Genomic DNA, 20,713 nt, shown 5'->3' on the forward strand with positions numbered 1-20,713 from the left:
CAGTGGCTTTATCCACTACAGAGGCTGAGTATATAGCTGCTTCTTCTTGTTGTTCTCAGCTTATGTGGTTAAAAACACAACTTGCTGATTATAAATTAAATGCTGAAAATATTCCCTTGTTGTGTGACAATATGAGTGCCATGAATATTTCAAAAAATCCAGTTTTGCACTCTAGAACTAAACATATTGAAGTGAGATTTCACTCAATAAGAGAACATGTTCAAAAAGGGGATATTAGCATTCAATTTGTTAAATCAGAAGAGCAATTGGCAGATATTTTCACTAAACCACTAGCTGAAGACAGATTTTGCATGCTTAGGACTAGTCTAGGGATTTTAAGTCATGATTCATTATTTGAAAACTGCTGATGTGTTTGTTGAAGTTTTTGTCTCATAGGTTAGGATGAGACAATTTTGGGCATATGAAGAACCATCTCTCTGAACGGCATTCTCTGGGCTTTATTGCATGTGCTGAATCATCTGGGCCAACCTTAAAATTCGGATTCTAAGTGTTCCAATGTGTTTCCTTAAAATGAACCATCTCTGGGCCCAAATGAGTGTTACATCATCCTTGTGTTTTATCTTATTTTATTATTTTTGTCCTTTAGTCAAAAGTTTTCAAATTTAAAATTACCTTCTGTTTTCTTTTTTAATAAAATCAAATCTTTTTTTTTTGTGATGTCAAGTCCTTTCAATGTCAAATCATAGATGATGCAGTTGCATGTTTTAAGAAAATCTTTTTCATGGTGCGGTTACCAACACTCCATCTTCTCTCTTCATAAAGCCTTCCACTAACCCTTCGTTTCCTCCTCCACTACCATAAATGCTCCTCACATTTTGAAACCAGGGTTTCACCTAATGAGGAAGAAGGTTATTCAGCAGAAACCACCGCGTGAAAAGCTTCTCAAACTCCCTTCGAAGCCAAAACTTTCCACTCGCTCCAGAGATCAAACATTCACACCCTCACCTTCTCCTCCTACATCTTCTCCTCGCACAGATCCCATGGCTCGCACCAAGAATCCCTCAAGGGTTCCATCTTCCTCCAAGCCAACCTCAACTCCCAGTGCTCCTCACAGCGCTCCATCAAAGCCAAGCTCCTCAAAGGGGAAATGCCCTGCTACAGCCGAACCAACTCCTGAGCCATCTCAACCTAAGTCAAGGTATGTTCCTACACGTGCTTAGAGAGGTAAACCACATATCCCTCTTAAATATGTTAGGGAACCAGACATTGATTTGTTTGCACACAAATCACACTTCATGACCTTTCACTCAAATTATAACCCTCACAGATTTAGGTCTGCCATGAATAATGATTTTTATGAAGGAGTTATTAAGTACCATATCCTGTGTCCCACATTTCTTGCTGATATACCCAATCTGAAAAAGAAAGGTTTTCCTTTTGTTGAAAATTTGGAATTTCTGAACTGGAATCATCTCTTTAACATCAAAAAGCCAATGTACCCACTTTTAGTCGAAGAGTTTTATGCAAATATGATTTATCATGAGGGCAGTGTTCATTCTTATATCAAGGGCTGAGACATTGTGCTAAACAATGAAACTATTAGTGATTTCTTGAAATACACTAATGTTGGGGCTTGTGCATATACTTCGGGTAAATGGGATGAAGGAGTCGGTATATCTTTCAATGATGCTCTGGCTCATATCTGTGAACATGTTTCTTTGATTGATGGTATCACCCCTACTCATAGAGCCCTGGGTTATGAACGTGCTCAATTGCACCGTATTGTAAATCATATCATCCTTTCTCAGAGTGGTTCATATCAAAGGGTATCTTACACTGACACTCTTGTTTTGTATGCTCTTCTCATAAAAATAGAAATATCTTTTGCTTATTTAATGGTTAGATATATGTTTGATTCTGTTCGAAGTGAGAAAGACAAAGCTCTTCCTTATGGCATGTTCTTAACTTGTATTTTTGAACATTATGGTGTTGATTTGTCCAATGAGTCATATGAAAATAGACACTCGTATCTAAAAGGAGGTGGTTCAGTGAAACAGCAAAGAAAGGGACCCACTCGCTCTGAAAGGGTGGTTCTAGATGATGATGATGATGAATCTGTTCCTGAGGATTCTCCCCCACCTTCTACCGAGGGAACCTCAGTCTCAACTGGACAAAAATATGCTTTATTTGGGGTTGTTAAGGACGTGATTCAAGAATTTGTCTCCCAGTCAAACCATATGATTGCTATGAGCAAGGAACATAGGAAGCTAGCAAGCAAGCATGAGAATTTTCTCAAAAAATCAAGAGATAGAGTGGCTGTTTTCATGAAGTTCATTGATAATCTCCAACAAGATGAAGATGCTACCACTGATGCTGAAGAAGAAGCTGATTCTGAGGAGGATGGTTTGGATGCCTGAAATTATCTCATGATTGCTGCTGCCTTATGTTTATTTTTGTCTCATAAAAACTGTTGTCATTTACTTTTGAACTACTCTATTTTTGTGGATGACTGTAATACTTCTAACTACTGTTGCACTTAGTTAATTACCTACTTGTTTTTTGGACTTTACACTAACACTTTGTTGCAGGCCTTAGCTCACTTTTGTTCCACTCTTGATGACAAAGGGGGGAGTAGTATGAAGAATTTGAAATTTTGCTGTGATTGCTAAATTTTGCTGCTGTTGTGTTTGTTTGGCATGTGAATGTGAATTTGATTTACATGATTTGTTGCTCTGCTTTGCCATTGCTAGTCTTGATGCTCTGTATTGTTAAGTTCTTGAACAGTTTTGGGCTGGATATTTGTTATTATTGCTGATATGTTTTGTTCACTTTTGAGATAGATATTTGGTTGTTTGCACAATCCCCTTATTCAAATTTATGAGAAGTTAAATTATTTAAAAACCTAACTGATTGCTTCATCCATGGTTAACATAGTGTATGTAGTCTATTATTGTGTTTCCTATGAGTACATGCAAACAGAAAAGAAGAGAAGAGCATAAATCTAGGGGGAGCATCTCTTGAAAAGGAAAGGGGGAGCCACACAAAAACAAGTAACATCATTCAAAGGAAAGTTTCTTAACTTTATTCAAATTCAATTCCTTTGATTAATTTTTTAATTATATTTGTCATCAAGGGGGAGATTGTTGAGTTAATAAGAAATTAACTAACATAATTGATGATGACAAACATTAATTTCATTGGGCCAACTACCCAATTAGTTTTGATGATTTTGTTTTAAGTGATGCAGGCCAAATTTCATTGTTGTAGCAGCCGAAATAAATGAAATAAAAATCAGAAGCTCCACAGTATGCATCATTTAAAAATAAAGCCTAAGGTAAATTATAACAATGAAATCAGATGGGCCAAATGGACACAGCCAACCCAAGTCCGAATTGATCTCTCAAGCTAATCCCTCCAAAGTGATTCCACCAAAGCAACGTTCACCTTTTTCATTTCGGTCAGAACTCAGAGAAAAGAGAGAAAGCTTCGTTCCTAAGCCATTCATCAAAGAAAAAAGAAAGAGAAGGGTTAAGCAAAAAGGTTGAGGTCTAATCACCCAAATCTACCATCTTAGGCTAAGGCAAAAGCTAAAGGTAACTTATTTCCTCTTGCATGCAGCGTGCTTTCTGCTCCTCTTCCCCAACTCTCTGCCACTCCAATTTGGGATAAATGGAGAAAGTGAATTCTGTTAACCACTGGTGTAAATCAATGGTCAAATTTGTTTCTTGGAGACAAAGTAGCAACTTAAGGGTACAGATGTGGGATTGCCATTGAAAACTTTTTCTTCTTTGCTTCCCTGAGGCTTTCGGTCAAGCAAGAGAAAGTCAGATCCAAATGTCTAAATTGAGGATTAACTGAAAAAGTGATATCGCAAGTTGGTAGCACACAGCTCAAGAAGTTGACTTGGAAGAAAACTGGTGCACAAAATTGTGATCATCAACAATGGCGCCAAAGACTTGGAGCTCTCAAACGTGAATCACACTTTGTCACAATTCCGCACAACTAACCAGCAAGTGCACTGGGTCGTCCAAGTAATAAACCTTACGTGAGTAAGGGTCGATCCCACGGAGACTGTCAGCTTGAAGCAAGCTATGGTCATCTTGTAAATCTCAATCAGGCGGATTCAAATGGTTATGGAGAATTGATAATTAAAATATGAATAAAATAAGATAAAGATAGAGATACTTATGTAATTCATTGGTAGGAATTTCAGATAAGCGTATGAAGATGCTTTGTTCCTCTCGAACCTCTGCTTTCCTATTGCCTTCTTTCAATCATTCATACTCCTTTCCATGGCAAGCTTTATGTTGGGCATCACCGTTGTCAATGGCTACTTCCTGTCCTCTCAGTGAAAACGTTCCAAATGCACTGTCACCGCACGACTAATCATCTGTCGGTTCTCGGTCCTGTTGGAATAGGATCCATTGATCCTTTTGGGTCTGTCACACACCCAACACTCGCGAGTTTGAAGCTCGTCACAGTCATCCCTTCCCAGATCCTACTCAGAATACCACAGACAAGGTTTAGACGTTTCGGATCTCAGGAATGGCCGCCAATAATTCTAGCCTATACCACGAAGGTTCCAATCTTAGATTAGAAACCCAAGAGATACACATTCAAGCTTGTTTGCATGTAGAACGGAAGTGGTTGTCAGTCACGCGTTCATAGGTGAGAATGGTGATGAGTGTCACATAATCATCACATTCATCATGTTCTTGGGTGCGAATGAATATCTTGGAGAAGAAATAGACTTGAGTTGAATAGAAAAATAATAGTACTTTGTATTAATTCATGAAGAACAGCAGAGGTCCACACCTTAATCTATGGTGTGTAGAAACTCCACCGTTGAAAATACAAAAGTGATAATGGTGTAAGCATGGCCAAATGGCCAGCCTCCAAGGTCTAGGGACTAAACGTCCAAAGATGAAAATACAATAGTATAAGGTCCTATTTATAGAGAACTAGTAGCCTAGGGTTTACAGAAATAAGTAATTAATGCAGAAATCTTCTTCTGGGCCCATTTGGTGTGTGCTTGGGCTGAGCATTGAAGCTTCCATGTGTAGAGACTTTTCTTGGAGTTAAACGCCAGCTTTTGTGCCAGTTTGGGCGTTTAACTCCAGCTTTTGTGCCAGTTCTGGCGTTTTGATGCTAGAATTCTTAAGCTGACTTGGAACGCCGGTTTGGGCCATCAAATCTTGGGCAAAGTATGAACTATTATATATTTCTGGAAAGCCCAGGATGTCTACTTTCTAACGCAATTGAGAGCGCGCCAATTGGGTTTCTGTAGCTCCATAAAATCCACTTCGAGTGCAGGGAGGTCAGAATCCAACAGCATCTGCAGTCCTTTTTCAGCCTCTGAATCAGATTTTTGCTCAGGTCCCTCAATTTTAGCCAGAAAATATCTGAAATCATAGAAAAATACACAAACTCATAGTAAAGTCTAGAAATGTGATTTTTAAATAAAAACTAATAAAAACATAATAAAAACTAACTAAAATATACTAAAAACATACTAAAAATAATGCCAAAAAGCGTATAAATTATCCGCTCATCACAACACCAAACTTAAATTGTTGCTTGTTCCCAAGCAACTGAAAATCAAATAGGATAAAAATAAGAGAATATACAATGAATTCCAAATACATCTATGAAGATCAGTATTAATTAGATGAGCGGGGCTTTTAGCTTTTTGCTTCTGAACAGTTTTGGCATCTCACTTTATCCTTTGAAGTTCAGAATGATTGGCTTCTATAGGAACTCAGAATCCAGATAGTGTTATTGATTCTCCTAGTTAAGTATGTTGATTCTTGAACACAGCTACTTTATGAGTCTTGGAAGTGACCCAAAGCATTTTGTTTTTCAGTATTACCACCAGATACATAAATGCCACAGACACATAACTGGGTGAACCGTTTTAGATTATGACTCAGCTTTGCTAGAGTCCCCAATTAGAGGTGTCCAGAGCTCTTAAGCACACTCTTTTTGCTTTTGGACCACGACTTTAACCGCTCAGTCTCAAGTTTTCACTTGACACCTTCATGCCACAAGCACATGGTTAGGGACAGCTTGGTTTAGCCACTTAGGCCAGGATTTTATTCCTGTGGGCCCTCCTATCCACTGATGCTCAAAGCCTTGGATCCTTTTTATCACCCTTGCCTTTTGGTTTAAAGGGGTATTGGCTTTTTCTGCTTGCTTTTCTTTTTTCTTTTTTTTTTCTTTTTTTTTCCGCATATATCCTTTTTTCTGCAAGCTTTTCACTGCTTTTTCTTGCTTCAAGAATCAATTTTATGATTTTTCAGATTATCTAATAACATTTCTCCTTTTCCCATCATTCTTTCAAGAGCCAACAATTTTAACATTCATGAATCAGCAATATCAAAAATATGTACTGTTCAAGCATTCATTCAGAAAGACAAAAGTATTGCCACCACATCAGAATAATTAAACTGTTTTAAAATTTGAAATTCATGCACTTCTTTTCCTTTTCAATTAAAACACTCTTTATTTAAGAAAGGTGATGGATTCATTTTCATAGCTTTAAGGCATAGACACTTAGACACTAGTGATCATGTAATAAAGACACAAATATAGATAAACATAAAGCATAATTTTCGAAAAATAGAAAATAAAGAACAAGGAAATTAAAGAACGGGTCCACCTTAGTGATGGCGGCCTGTTCTTCCTCTTGAAGATCTTATGGAGTGCTTGAGCTCCTCAATGTCTCTTCCTTGTCTTTGTTGCTCCTCTCTCATGGTTCTTTGGTCTTCTCTAATTTCATGGAGGAGGATGGAATGCTCTTGGTGCTCCACCCTTAGTTGTCCTATGTTGGAACTTAATTCTCCTAGGGAGGTGTTGATTTGCTCCCAATAGTTTTGTGGAGGAAATTGCATCCCTTGAGGCATCTCAGGGATTTCATGATGAGGAAATTCCTCATGCTCTTGGTGAGGTTCTCTTATTTGCTCCATCCTTTTCTTAGTGATGGGCTTGTCCTCATTAATGAGAATGTCTCCCTCTATGTCAATTCCAACCGAACTGCAGAGGTGACAAATGAGATGAGGGAAGGCTAACCTTGCCAAAGTAGAGGACTTGTTCGCCACCTTGTAGAGTTCTTGGGATATAACCTCATGAACTTCTACTTCCTCTCTAATCATGATGCTATGAATCATGATAGCCCGGTCTATAGTAACTTCAGACCGGTTGCTAGTGGGAATGATCGAGCGTTGGATGAACTCCAACCATCCTCTAGCCACGGACTTGAGGTCATGCCTTCTTAGTTGAACCGACTTCCCTCTTGAATCTCTCTTCCATTGAGCGCCCTCTTCACAAATGTCTATGAGGACTTGGTCCAACCTTTGATCAAAGTTGACCCTTCTAGTGTATGGGTGTGCATCTTCTTGCATCATGGGCAAGTTGAATGCCAACCTTACATTTTCCGGACTAAAGTCTAAGTATTTTCCTTGGACCATTGTAAGCCAATTCTTAGGGTCCGGGTTCACACTTTGATCATGGTTCTTGGTGATCCATGAATTGGCATAGAACTCTTGAACCATTAAGATTCTGACTTGTTGAATGGGGTTGGTGAGAATTTCCCAACCTCTTCTTCGGATCTCATGTCGGATCTCCGGATATTCATTCTTTTTGAGCTTAAAAGGGACCTCGGGGATCACCTTCTTCTTGGCCACAACTTCATAGAAGTGGTCTTGATGCACCCTTGAGAGGAATCTCTCCATCTCCCATGACTCGGAGGTGGAAGCTTTTGCCTTCCTTTTCCTCTTTCTAGAGGTTTCTCCGGCCTTTGGTGCCATAAATGGTTATGGAAAAACAAAAAGCTTTAGCTTTTACCACACCAAACTGAGAAGGTTTGCTCGTCCTCGAGCAAAAGAAGAAAGAAGAGAGTAGAAAAAGAAGAAATAGAGGAGATGGAGGGGGCTTTGTGTTTCGGCCAAGGGGGAGAAGTAGTGTTTAGGTTGTGTGAAAATGAAGGAGTGAAGATGGGTTTATATAGGAGTGGAGAGGGGGGTATGGTTCGGCCATTATGGGTGGGTTTGGGAGGGAAAGTGGTTTGAATTTGAATGGTGGGGTAGGCGGGGTTTTATGAAGGATAGAGGTGAGTAGTGAAGAGAATGGTGGGATTTGATAGGTGAGGGGTTTTTGGGGAAGAGGTATTGAGGTGATTGGTGAATGGGTGAAGAAGAGAGAGAGAGGTGGGATAGGTGGGGATCCTGTGGGTCCACAGATCCTGAGGTGTCAAGGATTTCTCATCCCTGCACCAAGTGGCGTGCAAAAATGCCCCTTTTCTGCCAATCCTGGCATTAAACGCCAGGTTGCTGCCCATTTCTAGCGTTTAACGCCCAGAATGGTGCCAGACTGGGCGTTTAACGCCCATTCTGCTACCCTTACTGGCGTTTAAACGCCAGTAAGTTTCTCCTTCAGGGTGTTCTGTTTTTCATTCTATTTTTCCTTCTGTTTTTTCTTTTTCAATTGTTTTTGTGACTTCACATGATCATCAACCTACAGAAAACATAAAATAACAAAAGAAAAGAGAAATTTAACATAGATAATTAAAGATTGGGTTGCCTCCCAACAAGCGCTTCTTTAATGTCAATAGCTTGACAGTGGGCTCTCATGGAGCCTCACAGATGTTTAGAGCAATGTTGGAACCTCCCAACACCAAACTTAGAGTTTGACTGCGGGGGCTCTGTTTGACTCTGTATTGAGACAAGCTCTTCATGCTTCCTCTCCATGGTTACAGAGGGATATCCTTGAGCTTTAAACACAAGGGAGTCTTCATTCACTTAAATGATCAATTTTCCTCTGTCAACATCAATCACAGCTTTTGCTGTGGCTAGGAAGGGTCTGCCAAGGATGATGGATTTATCTATACACTTCTCAGTCTCTAGGATTATGAAGTCAGCAGGGATGTAGTAGCCTTCAACCTTTACCAAGACATCCTCTACAAGTCCATAAGCTTGTTTCTTTGAATTGTCTGCCATCTCTAGTGAGATTCTAGCAGCTTGTACCTCAATGATCCCTAGCTTCTCCATTACAGAGAGAGGCATGAGGTTTATGCTTGACCCTAGGTCACACAGAGCCTTCTCAAAGGTCATGGTGCCTATGGCACAAGGTATTGAGAACTTTCCAGGATCTTGTCTCTTCAGAGGTAATCTATGCCTAGTCAAGTCATCCAGTTCTTTGATGAGCAAGGGGGGTTCATCTTCCCAAGTCTCATTACCAAATAAATTGGTGTTTAGCTTCACGATTGCTCCAAGATACTTAGCAACTTGCTCTTCAGTAACATCTTCATCCTCTTCAGAGGAAGAATACTCATCAGAGCTCATGAATGGCAAAAGTAAATTCAATGGAATCTCTATGGTCTCTGTGTGAGCCTTAGATTCCCATGGTTCCTCATGAGGGAACTCCTTGGAGGCCAGTGGACGTCCAGTGAGGTCTTCCTCAGTGGAAATCACTGCCTCTTCCTCCTCTCTAGATTCGTCCATGTGGGTTATAGTTATGGCCTTGCACTCTCTTTTTGGATTCTCTTCTGTATTGCTTGGGAGAGTACTAGGAGGGAGTTCAGTAACTTTCTTACTCAGCTGACCCACTTCTGCCTCCAAATTTCTAATGGAGGACCTTGTTTCAGTCATGAAACTTTGAGTGGTTTTAATTAAATCAGAGACTATGGTTGCTAAGTCAGAGGGGCTCTGCTTAGAATTCTCTGTCTGTTGCTGAGAAGATGATGGAAAAGGTTTACTATTGCTAAACCTGCTTCTTCCACCATTACTGTTGTTAAAACCTTGTTGAGGTCTCTGTTGATCCTTCCATGAGAGGTTTGGATGATTTTTCCATGAAGGGTTATAGGTGTTTCCATAGTGTTCTCCCATGTAATTCACCTCTTCCATTGCAGGGTTCTCAGGATCATAAGCTTCTTCTTCAGATGAAGCTTCTTTGGTACTGACTGTTGCTGCTTTCATTCCAGACAGACTCTGAGAAATTATATTGACTTGCTGAGTCAATATTTTATTCTAAGCCAATATGGCATTCAGAGTATCAATTTCAAGAACTCCTTTCTTCTGATTTGTCCCATTATTCACAGGATTCCTTTCAGAAGTGTACATGAATTGGTTATTTGCAACCATTTCAATGAGTTCCTGAGCTTCTGCAGGCGTCTTCTTCAGATGAAGAGATCCTCCAACAGAGCTATCCAATGACATCTTGGATAGTTTAGACAGACCATCATAAAAAATATCTATGATGCTCCATTCTGAAAGCATGTCAGAAGGACACCTTCTGATCAATTGCTTGTATCTTTCCCAAGCTTCATAGAGGGATTCACCTTCCTTTTGTCTGAAGGTTTGGACTTCCACTCTAAGCTTACTCAATTTTTGAGGTGGAAAGAACTTTTCCAAGAAGGCATTGACTAGCTTTTCCCAACAGTTCAGGCTTTCTTTGGTTTGTGAATCCAACCATCTCCTAGTTCTATCTCTTACAGCAAAAGGGAAGAGCATAAGTCTGTAGACCTCAGGGTCAACCCCATTGGTCTTGACAGTGTCACAGATTTGCAAGAATTCAGCTAAGAACTGATGAGGATCTTCCAATGGAAGTCCATGAAACTTGCAATTTTGTTGCATTAGAGAAACTAATTGAGGTTTAAGCTCAAAGTTGTTTTCTCCAATGGCAGGGATTGAGATGCTTCTCCCATAGAAGTCAGGAGTAGGTGCAGTAAAATCACCAAGCACCTTCCTTGCATTGTTGGCATTGTTGTTTTCAGCTGCCATTGTTTCTTCTTCTTTGAAAAGATCTGTTAGGCCCTCTAGAGAGAATTGTGCTTTAGCTTCTCTTAGCTTTCTCTTTGAGGTCCTTTCAGGTTCATGATCAGCTTGAACAAGTATGCCTTTATCTTTGCTCCTACTCATATGAAAGAAAAGAGAACAAGAAAGTAGGGAATCCTCTATGTCACAGTATAGAGATTCCTTGAGGTGTCAGAGGAAAAGAAGAATAGAAGGAGGAGGTAGATAGAAGAGAATTTGAACTTATCAAGAGGGATAGAGTTCGAATTGCACCTTGAGGAGGAGTGTTAGTCCCTTAAATAGAAGGATGTGAGAAGAGGGGAAGAATTTTCGAAAATAAATTAAAAAGATTTTGAAATAATAAAAAGAAATTTGGAAATTTGATTGAGATTTTCGAAAATTAAGATTGGGAAAGAAATTAAGTGATTTTTGAAAAATATTTTGAAATTAGAAATCAAAAAGATATGATTGAGAGTTAATTTTGAAAAAGATGTAATTGAAAAGATATGAATGAGAAGATATAATTGAAAATCAATTTTTAAAAAAAGAAAGTTTTAAAATTAAAGTTGATTACTTGACTAACAAGAAATTAAAGGATATGATTCTAAAATTTAAAATTTGATCCGTTCTTAATAGGCAAGTAACAACTTGAAAATTTTGAAGTAAATCATTAATTATAGCAAGGATTTTCGAAAATAATAAAAAAATGGAAAGAAATTAATTTTGAAGAGATATGATTGAAAAGATATGATTTGAAAAAGATTTGATTTTGAAAAATTATGAATATTTGAAAAAGATTTGAATTAAAAACAAAATCTTCCCTCTAATGTCATCCTGGCGTTAAACGCCCAGAATGGCATCCATTCTGGCGTTTAACGCCCAAAATCCTACCTTTTTGGGCGTTTAACGCCCAGCCTGGCTGACGTTTAAACGCCAGTTTTCCTTCTTCACTGGGCATTTTGAACGCCCAGCTTTTTCTGTTTGATTCCTCTGCTGAATGTTCTGAGTCTTCAATTCTCTGTATTATTGACTTGAAAAGACATAATTTTAAATTTTTTTTGAATTTTTTTAATGATGAGAAACAATCAAAATACAACTAATCTTAGGAAACTCAAATCAAACAAACAATGCATGCAGGACTCCAAACTTAAAAATTTTCATATAAGAGACACTAACAAATTGAGAATGCATATGAGAAACAACAAAACACACAAAACAAGAGAATTTAAAGATCAGAGCAATGAAATCATCAAGAACAACTTGAAGACTAATGAAGAACATAATGCATGTAATTTTCGAAAATTATAGGTATGCAATTGACACCAAACTTAAAATTAGACACTAGACTCCAACAAGAAATATAAAATATTTTTTATTTTTATGGTTTTATAAATTTTTTTGTGATTTTTCGAAAATTGAGTGGAAAAGAAAATAAAGGGGTTCAAAATTTTTAATAAGAGTTCCAGGAATCATTGCAATGCTAGTCTAAGACTCCGGTCCAGGAATTAGACATGGCTTACTAGCCAGCCAAGCTTTCAATGAAAGCACCGGTCCAAAACACTAGACATGGCCAATGGCCAGCCAAGATTTAGCAGATAATTGCTAACAACAGCAAAATTGATAGAAATCAACAAGCTCTTGTGATGATAAGTTGAAACCTCGGTCCAAAAATTTAGACATGGTTTCACAACCAGCTAGACTTTAACAGATCATCATGAAACTCTAGAATTCATTCTTAAAAACTCTGAAGAACAAAATAAAAAAAAATTTTCAAAAATAAAAAGTAAAATTACCTAATCTAAGCAACAAGATGAACCGTCAGTTGTCCAAACTCGAACAATCCCCGGCAACGGCGCCAAAAACTTGGTGCACGAAATTGTGATCATCAACAATGGCACCAAAGACTTGGAGCTCTCAAACGTGAATCACACTTTGTCACAATTCTGCACAACTAACCAGCAAGTGCACTGGGTCGTCCAAGTAATAAACCTTACGTGAGTAAGGGTCGATCCTACGGAGACTGTCGGCTTGAAGCAAGCTATGGTCATCTTGTAAATCTCAGTCAAGTGGATTCAAATGGTTATGGAGAATTGATAATTAAAATATGAATAAAATAAGATAAAGATAGAGATACTTATGTAATTCATTGGTAGGAATTTCAGATAAGCGTATGAAGATGCTTTGTTCCTCTCGAACCTCTACTTTCCTATTGCCTTCTTTTAATCATTCATACTCCTTTCCATGGCAAGCTTTATGTTGGGCATCACCGTTGTCAATGGCTACTTCCCGTCCTCTCAGTGAAAACATTCCAAATGCGCTGTCACCGCAGGGCTAATCATCTGTCGGTTCTCGATCATGTTGGAATAGGATCCATTGATCCTTTTGTGTCTGTCACATGCCCAACACTCGCGAGTTTGAAGCTCGTCACAGTCATCCCTTCCCAGATCCTACTCAGAATACCACAGACAAGGTTTAGATGTTCCGGATCTCAGGAATGGCCGCCAATAATTCTAGCCTATACCACGAAGGTTCCAATCTTAGATTAGAAACCCAAGAGATACACATTCAAGCTTGTTTGCATGTAGAACGGAAGTGGTTGTCAGTCACGCGTTCATAGGTGAGAATGGTGATGAGTGTCACATAATCATCACATTCATCATGTTCTTGGGTGCGAATGAATATCTTGGAGAAGAAATAGACTTGAGTTGAATAGAAAAATAATAGTACTTTGTATTAATTCATGAAGAACAGCAGAGGTCCACACCTTAATCTATGGTGTGTAGAAACTCCACCGTTGAAAATACAAAAAGTGATAATGGTGTAAGCATGGCTGAATGGCCAGCCTCCAAGGTCTAGGGACTAAACGTCCAAAGATGAAAATACAATAGTATAAGGTCCTATTTATAGAGAACTAGTAGCCTAGAGTTTACAGAAATAAGTAATTAATGCAGAAATCTTCTTCCGGGCCCACTTGGTGTGTGCTTGGGCTGAGCATTGAAGCTTCCATATGTAGAGACTTTTCTTGGAGTTAAACGCCAGCTTTTGTGCCAGTTCTGGCGTTTCGACGCCAGAATTCTTCAGCTGACTTGGAACGCCGGTTTGGGCCATCAAATCTTGGGCAAAGTATGGACTATTATATATTGCTGTAAATCCCAAGATGTCTACTTTCCAACGCAATTGAGAGCGCGCCAATTGGGATTCTGTAGCTCCATAAAATCCACTTCGAGTGCAGGGAGGTCAGAATCCAACAGCATCTGCAGTCCTTTTTCAGCTTCTGAATCAGATTTTTGCTCAGGTCCCTCAATTTCAGCCAGAAAATACCTGAAATCACAGAAAAACACACAAACTCATAGTAAAGTCCAGAAATGTAATTTTTAAATAAAAAATAATAAAAACATAATAAAAACTAACTAAAATATACTAAAAAAAATTAAAAACAACGCCAAAAAGCGTATAAATTATCCGCTCATCAAAAGCTACTCAGCAACTGGCAAGGAAATACAAAAAGAAAGAGTTTCAATTTTTTGAAGCCAAGGAGAGAGAACCAGCGTTTTGAAGTTTGATGTTCTAAGAAGAGTTCTCTAAAGAAATTCATCAACTTGGACAGTGTTTCCTAATCAAAGGAGCATTTCGCCAGAATGAGGAACTAAATCAGAGACTAGCAAATCTGGTTCACCACATAGCAACAGAGGCTATTGAAGCATCAATCTCCTTCATGTTTTACAGATTGTAATTTTCTTTTTAATATTTATCTTTCTGTAATTTCTTGAGGTAAAAGGCAGAATGAGAGAGCTCAAGTAAAAGCCTAAGAGTGGAAAGAGGCAGAGAGAAACACTTGAGTGAAAAGCTTAGAGTGATTTTAGATTTCTTTAGGTTGGTTTTGTGTCTTGTATCTTGTACTAGTGAGGTACCCCTTTCTTAGTTGGGTAAGCACTAAGAGTGAAGAGTTAGGTATTAGCATAGCCAAGTCAAGTTAGGTTAGAACTTGAGAGTGGAAGAATTGTGTCAATCATGTGGAATTGGTGTATGTAATACTGTAACTATAGTAAAGATTCCACCACTGTTGTGGTGGAGACTGGATGTAGGTTGCATTGCACAAGGCAACTGATCTAGGATACATGATGGTGTCAGCTTCTCTCTTCCATTCTCTGTTCTGTTTTCTGATATTCATGAGACAAAACTAAATTGTTTCATAAATTTTTCGCTGCTGAGTTCAAACTGATTCAGACTAAAAGTTTGTTTTAAAAGGGTTATTTTATTAAAGTAAAAGAAGGTCATAGATTCAACCCCCCTTCTCTAAGCCTTCTACAACAGTATTGGCATAGGAAGAGTAAGACTTTCATGAATAGTATTGGCGAGATTTACAAAGAAAAGTTTGTATGTCACAGGGAAGGACTCAGGGAGGAAAAGTATTACACGATGGAAAAAAGGAAGAAGGAGCCTAAATTGGAAACAAGAACTGGGTGTGAAGCCTAAATGGATGTTAAATTTATACCTGAAACTGAAAGAAGGTATATCTTTTATTTCTCTAACGAACACAACCATGATCTATTGGATACACAATTCAGTGCTATGTTGCTTGCCCACTGAAAAATGTCAGAGGCATATATTATGCAAATGATGAACATGCTAAAGTCTGGGATTAGCACTTCACAGATATTTAGTCTTCTAGTTAATCAAGCAGGCGGGTATGAATTTGTTGTCTATGGTCCCAGAGATATGGAAAATGAGATTGCTTGGCAAAGGTGTCAAGTTCCTGGTGATACATCATGAGTGTTGAAGAAGTTGGAGGATATACGGTTGAAGGATCCACAATTATATTTAGTGTCATATCATGATTCAAGAGGTTTGTTACGTAACGTGTTCTGGTCTGATGGGATTAGCCAACTAGACTACCAACTCTTCGGGGATGTTATTGCTTTTGATGCCACATACAAGATGAACAAGTATAGTTGTCCATTAGTCATATTCAGTGGGGTTAACCACCACAACCAAACAATTGTTTTTGCTACTGCGTTAATTGTGGACAAAACTACTGATACATATATTTGGCTCCTGCGTCAGCTCATGTTTGCAATGAAGTGTAAGACCCCAACCTCAATAATAAATGATGGGGCCATGGCAATTAGGAATGCAGTAAGGGATGTATTTTCCGAAGTCATACATAGATTATGCGCTTGGGACCTTATTCAAAATGCAACTAGCAATGTTGGAAATCCATCGTTTACATCTAAATTCAAGAAAATCATGTTGAGAGTCTACGAGATTCCCGTGTTTAAGCGTAAGTGGGTTTAGCTTATTGAAGAATTTGGCCTTGAGGATAAGCCGTGGGTGAACAACATGTATGAAGAGAAGCATATGTGGCCTACTGCATATATAAAAGGTAAGTTTTTTGCTGGCTTTAGAACAACCTCAAGATGTGAATGTTTACACTCAGTTGTGGCAAGGTATGTGGGGTCACGATATGATTTGACAAGTTTTGTAGAGCATTTTCAAAGGCGTGTTGCACACTTACGCTTTAAAGAATTTAATGCTGATTATGAATCCACGTGGGGTGCCTGTCATGCAGACTTGTATAGAGCTGCTAAAGAGATTTGCTGCTGAGGTATACACTCATGAGATATTCTATTGTTTCAGCCATTTCCTTCTAGAACTGGATCAATGCGGGTGCTAAACATAGAGAACAATGATGATTTCTCAAAGTACATTGTGTGTAAGCATAGGAGGCTCGATTTTCTGTGGACCATTGAATTTCGTCAAGAAGAAATGATCTTCATGTGTTCTTATTTAAGAATGGAGTCATTTGGAATTCCTTGCAAACATATTGTGAAAGTTCTGGTTGACAGAGATATTTGTGAGATTTTCCGGTCATTAGTGTTGGATAGATGGACAAAGAAGGTGAAATCAGCACTCAATGATGCAAGTGGGTTCACCAGGGATGCTGTTATTATGGGGTTGTACACATCTTACAAGGTTGCAGACAAAGGCACTAAGCAACCTCAGTCAGGTGTAGCTAAAAGTAGCAATCCGTATGTGCATCAAACCAATATAGGCTCAGGACAACCATTTAAGAAGAAGCGGCAACGTTGTAGTGTTTGTCAAATGGAAGGATATAAAAAGACATGTCCTTGGCAAAAGGACATAGACAACAACGTTATGGATGATGAGGCTAATGGTTCAGATGATGGCGACATGTACACCGAACCGACGGCTGAGTTAAATAGTGATAATTAGCAATCTCCATTAAGTTAATATTTTTGCGTAGAGAATCACTTACATATTTGCGTTTATATTTTTATTCACTATATTAATGAAATTTTCTATATTCTTCCAATATTCGTGTTTATGTTTTTTAGATGAAATAATTGTCATATAAATCTTGATTAGACAATAAATAAATTAATAATTTATTTAATTCATAAAATTATTAATTTTATAATTATTCTTAATAAAAATTTTACAAAAATCATTGGCATTGACAAACCGGAAGAACCAGTGTCGTTATGCGTTTTGTATAAAAAGAAAAATGGAAAAGTCAGACGTCCAGCAGCCTCCTACTCCTTTCAATTCGCACTCTCTCAAATGAAGCTCTTTTCCCCCAAAAAACACCCTAGCACATTCCAACTCCTCTCAACTCTCACTCTTTCAAACGAAGCTTTCTTCCCCACAAAAAGAAACACTAGCTTATCTGCCGCAAGGAGGGGGACACTATCGCTGTCCGTCGCGCCGTTGTTGTTCTTTAGCCCTCCAACCAGTGTTATTAAAACCGGACTGGACCGACCAGTTTAACCAGAAAATCAATGAACCGGACTCTCTACCGGTCCGGTCTGATGTTTGAACCGCATGAGGTAGAAAACCGATCGAATTCGGTAAAGCACGGTCCAACCAAACCGGTTAGGAGTTAAATTTTAACAAAATGTTAAGGATGGGATTTGAACTCCTCCCCCTTTGGAAAAGCAACACTATTTAGCGCCACCAGGCTGTGATGATTTTCATTAACATTTATGCAAATTATAATATATATATCTTTTATCAAATAATTTATTTCTATCTAATTTATTTTAAATTTAGTTATAAATTCACTTATTCTTAGATTAATTATATTTTTATTTAACAATAATTATAAACTCATTTATTTTTTTCATAATTATATAATATCTATTCATATTATTTTTTAATAAATACTTGTATTATATAATAATATAATAGATATAAACTAATTAATGAATTATTAAAATTTAAAAATAATAGTTATTTTAAAAATATTTATGATAGAGTAAAAATAACAAAATACTTATTGTTTCTGGTCCATATTATTTTAGAATAGCTTGATATTCTTAAAATATTAGTAAAAAAATATATTTTAAATTATAATTTTAAATTTTTTACTATTTTTATTTTTTATTTACATAGTACCGAATTAACCGGTTCAACTAGTGACCTACCGGTTAAACTAGTAACCCAGTAATCTGATCGGTTCGATCACCGGTTCGATCACCGGTTCGGTTCTGAAAACTATGCCTCCAACCTATTCACTACAATCGCACTTCTTCGTCAAACTCGGTCTCTCTCACCCAAGCCAAGCAGAAACACAAATACCCCCTTCTCCAACCCTAGCCTTTGAGAATCTGATTCTTATTAAGATTTGGAGGTTTATCTCATGGAAACTTTTTTTTCTATGGTGGTTTCATAGCCAATTCTCTGTTCTTCCCTTCCATTTTTTTGTTGATAGATGAAACTTGTCGAATTCTACTTGAATGCTGGTGGTTTTTCCTATGATAAATTTTTGTGCTTCTATTTTGAGTCTGTAATTCGTGCTTTCATAACCAGTTATAAACATCGTTTATAATTGAGGAATGATTTCGCAAAACCTATTAGATCTGATCACAATTGAACCCATTCTCAAGTGCATCGTGCGAGATTTACATATTTTAATCTGTGTATTTGTATTTTTCAGGTGAAAACAACCAATCCTAATATTGTGTTCCTCATTTGGTGATATGACAAGACTTGTGCTGTTGGAATTTTCTAATTCAAGAAGGAAGAAGGACATTGGGTTGAGGAGTGCAAATTGAGAGTGGCTGTTGGAATTTTCTAATTCAGCTGGCGTCTGCAAATGGTGAAAAGGTACATAGATAACTTTATATGGATTTTCATGTTACTTATCCATATTTTAGTTTAGCTACAAATAACTAATTCTCTACTGATTGATGAGCAGAGAGTAGAAGAACTTGAGCTGGAGACAAGAAGTTCAAAGAAAGAGCTTGAAAGCGAAAAGGTATAGATGAAAAGGAAGTTCATGGTATAGAATACAGATAGCTTTTGGTACAAAACCTTTTATGAAAATATTGTCTACTTTGCAGTAATTCCTGTGTTCTTATCTTATTTTTACTAATGTCATTTCTATGTGAATGCAAAGTTATTCTATGAGTTGAGTTGACCAGTGCTTATGGTTCAAGGAATACTGAATCCCATAGCAGATCTGTTTCTTCAGCATTCCATCTGATTAATTTTTTCCCTCGAGTTTCTTTCTTTGTTGCTGTTGTTAGCAGGTAGCCAGAGAAGAAGCGTGGGCTAAAGTTTCAGTTCCTGAGCTTGAAATAAATGCTGCAATCCGAGATCTTGATTTTGAGAGACAGAGGTTAAAGGGTTCCAGAGGAAAGCTTATGCTTCGGTAAGGTTTTTATGTGATTGCTAATATTCATCATGGGTGACATGGCTAGTCTCAATAGGATAATGTATATAAGAGTTGAATGGTAGATTTTTTTTAGTGTGAAATGCTGATTGATAGTGTAGCTGTCTTTTAATGCAACATGTATGCTTCTGCCTCAATCTTCATGGTGATGATAATTTGATACACTTCGGCTGAAGCTCGATCACTTAATAACCATAACTATTTGTGATGTAGGGAAACATAGATTCTGTTAGATAGTAGTAGGGAATGGGGTGTATCCGATGAGTCTTCATTTTGTCCCCTGAATATTTAATTAGGTGTTGTTAGATATATATAAAAATTAGTGTCATTGATGAGAACAAAGAAAAAAACCCACTAAGTCTACAAAGTTCTACTTAGCATTTGGAAGTGGTTTTGCATGCTGATTACGAACAATAACTTTGTATGTCTAGCCATTTAATTTATAATATTTATTTTAACTTTTTTTAATTATTTACTGGTGAAGAGGGCTACTCAACTTGAAGAAGCTGAGGATGCAGCTGCAAAAATGCAGAAGAGGAGATCGATGGAGTTCTTAGATGGAAAATGAAATTCTTAGATGGAAATGAAAAAAATACATTGTTTGTTATGTTAAATAAAATATTTATCATTTTTCTCTCATTCAATTTTCTTATTCTTATTCTATTTTCACTTTTGATTTTTATTATAACGATTAATCAAAATATGAAGGAATACGCTCTAATAATTATAAGATTTGAGGAAAAAAATTGCTTGAGTGTGATGATTGAATCCAATTGTCTTAGTAAACTTGTAATCTGTAACTATTATTGATGTTTGAATGTTTAACATAAACCATTGTAATAAATACCTCTAGTTAAATTTGCTAGTTTGTATTTGACAATTTTAGTTACATTTGCAGCAAGAATATTATAGTATCGGTTAATAGATTTCTTGTAATCTCTATTAGTTGAAATCTCTTATGATTTTGGACCTCAATAAGTTTAACGTATGCCTTACAAATATAAATAAGTTTAAAATATGCCTTACAAATATAAATAAGAGGATTTAAGAAAAAAAAACTTTTGTGCCTTGAAAGATCATTTATCATACTTGTTCAAATCTTGAATATATGAAAACATAAAAATAGAATGCAAACAAATAAAAAAATAAATTTTTTTAAAAATAAATTAATTGTATAAAATAAAATATAATTCACAAGACATAATATTTGTATGGCATTGTTGCTAAAATAATAAATGAAAATGACATTATTTCATCATAAAAATATGAG

The 20,713-nt window shown here is 37.2% G+C and overlaps 1 protein-coding gene, 1 long non-coding RNA gene and 1 other non-coding gene across 4 annotated transcripts; all 3 read left to right on the forward strand.

The window, feature by feature from the left end:
- Positions 1 to 10,226: 10,226 nt before the first annotated feature.
- On the forward strand, positions 10,227 to 10,334 carry LOC148546685 (small nucleolar RNA R71). The gene has a single exon (XR_015901553.1). It is a non-coding gene; the product is annotated as a small nucleolar RNA R71 (small nucleolar RNA).
- Positions 10,335 to 15,341: 5,007 nt separating this feature from the next.
- LOC107616435 (protein FAR1-RELATED SEQUENCE 5-like) lies at positions 15,342 to 16,352 on the forward strand. Its single transcript, XM_016318395.1, has 3 exons — positions 15,342 to 15,507; positions 15,595 to 16,029; positions 16,186 to 16,352. Exons 1-3 carry the CDS (start codon positions 15,342 to 15,344, stop codon positions 16,350 to 16,352), a joined length of 768 nt encoding a protein of 255 aa, XP_016173881.1.
- A 1,949-nt stretch (positions 16,353 to 18,301) lies between these two features.
- Positions 18,302 to 20,082, forward strand: LOC107619690 (uncharacterized). Of its 2 annotated transcripts, XR_002353346.2 has the most exons (4): positions 18,302 to 18,399; positions 18,706 to 18,875; positions 18,967 to 19,422; positions 19,928 to 20,082. It is a non-coding gene; the product is annotated as an uncharacterized LOC107619690 (long non-coding RNA). The 2 variants fall into 2 exon arrangements; XR_001615745.3 differs by having other exon boundaries at positions 18,314 to 18,875.
- Positions 20,083 to 20,713: the final 631 nt, after the last annotated feature.

The sequence above is a fragment of the Arachis ipaensis genome, chromosome B9 (genome assembly GCF_059453495.1).
Source record: "Arachis ipaensis isolate K30076 ecotype BB chromosome B9, ASM5945349v1, whole genome shotgun sequence".
Classification (NCBI taxonomy): Eukaryota; Viridiplantae; Streptophyta; class Magnoliopsida; order Fabales; family Fabaceae; genus Arachis; species Arachis ipaensis.

Coding starts and splice junctions, on each gene's coding strand:
- LOC107616435 (XM_016318395.1), top strand. CDS start 15,342: ATGTCAGAGGCATATATTATGCAAATGATGAACATGCTAAAGTCTGGG. Junction 15,508..15,594: donor GCAAAGGTGTCAAGTTCCTG/GTGATACATCAT, acceptor ATGATTCAAGAG/GTTTGTTACGTAACGTGTTC. Junction 16,030..16,185: donor CGAGATTCCCGTGTTTAAGC/GTAAGTGGGTTT, acceptor GTTTACACTCAG/TTGTGGCAAGGTATGTGGGG.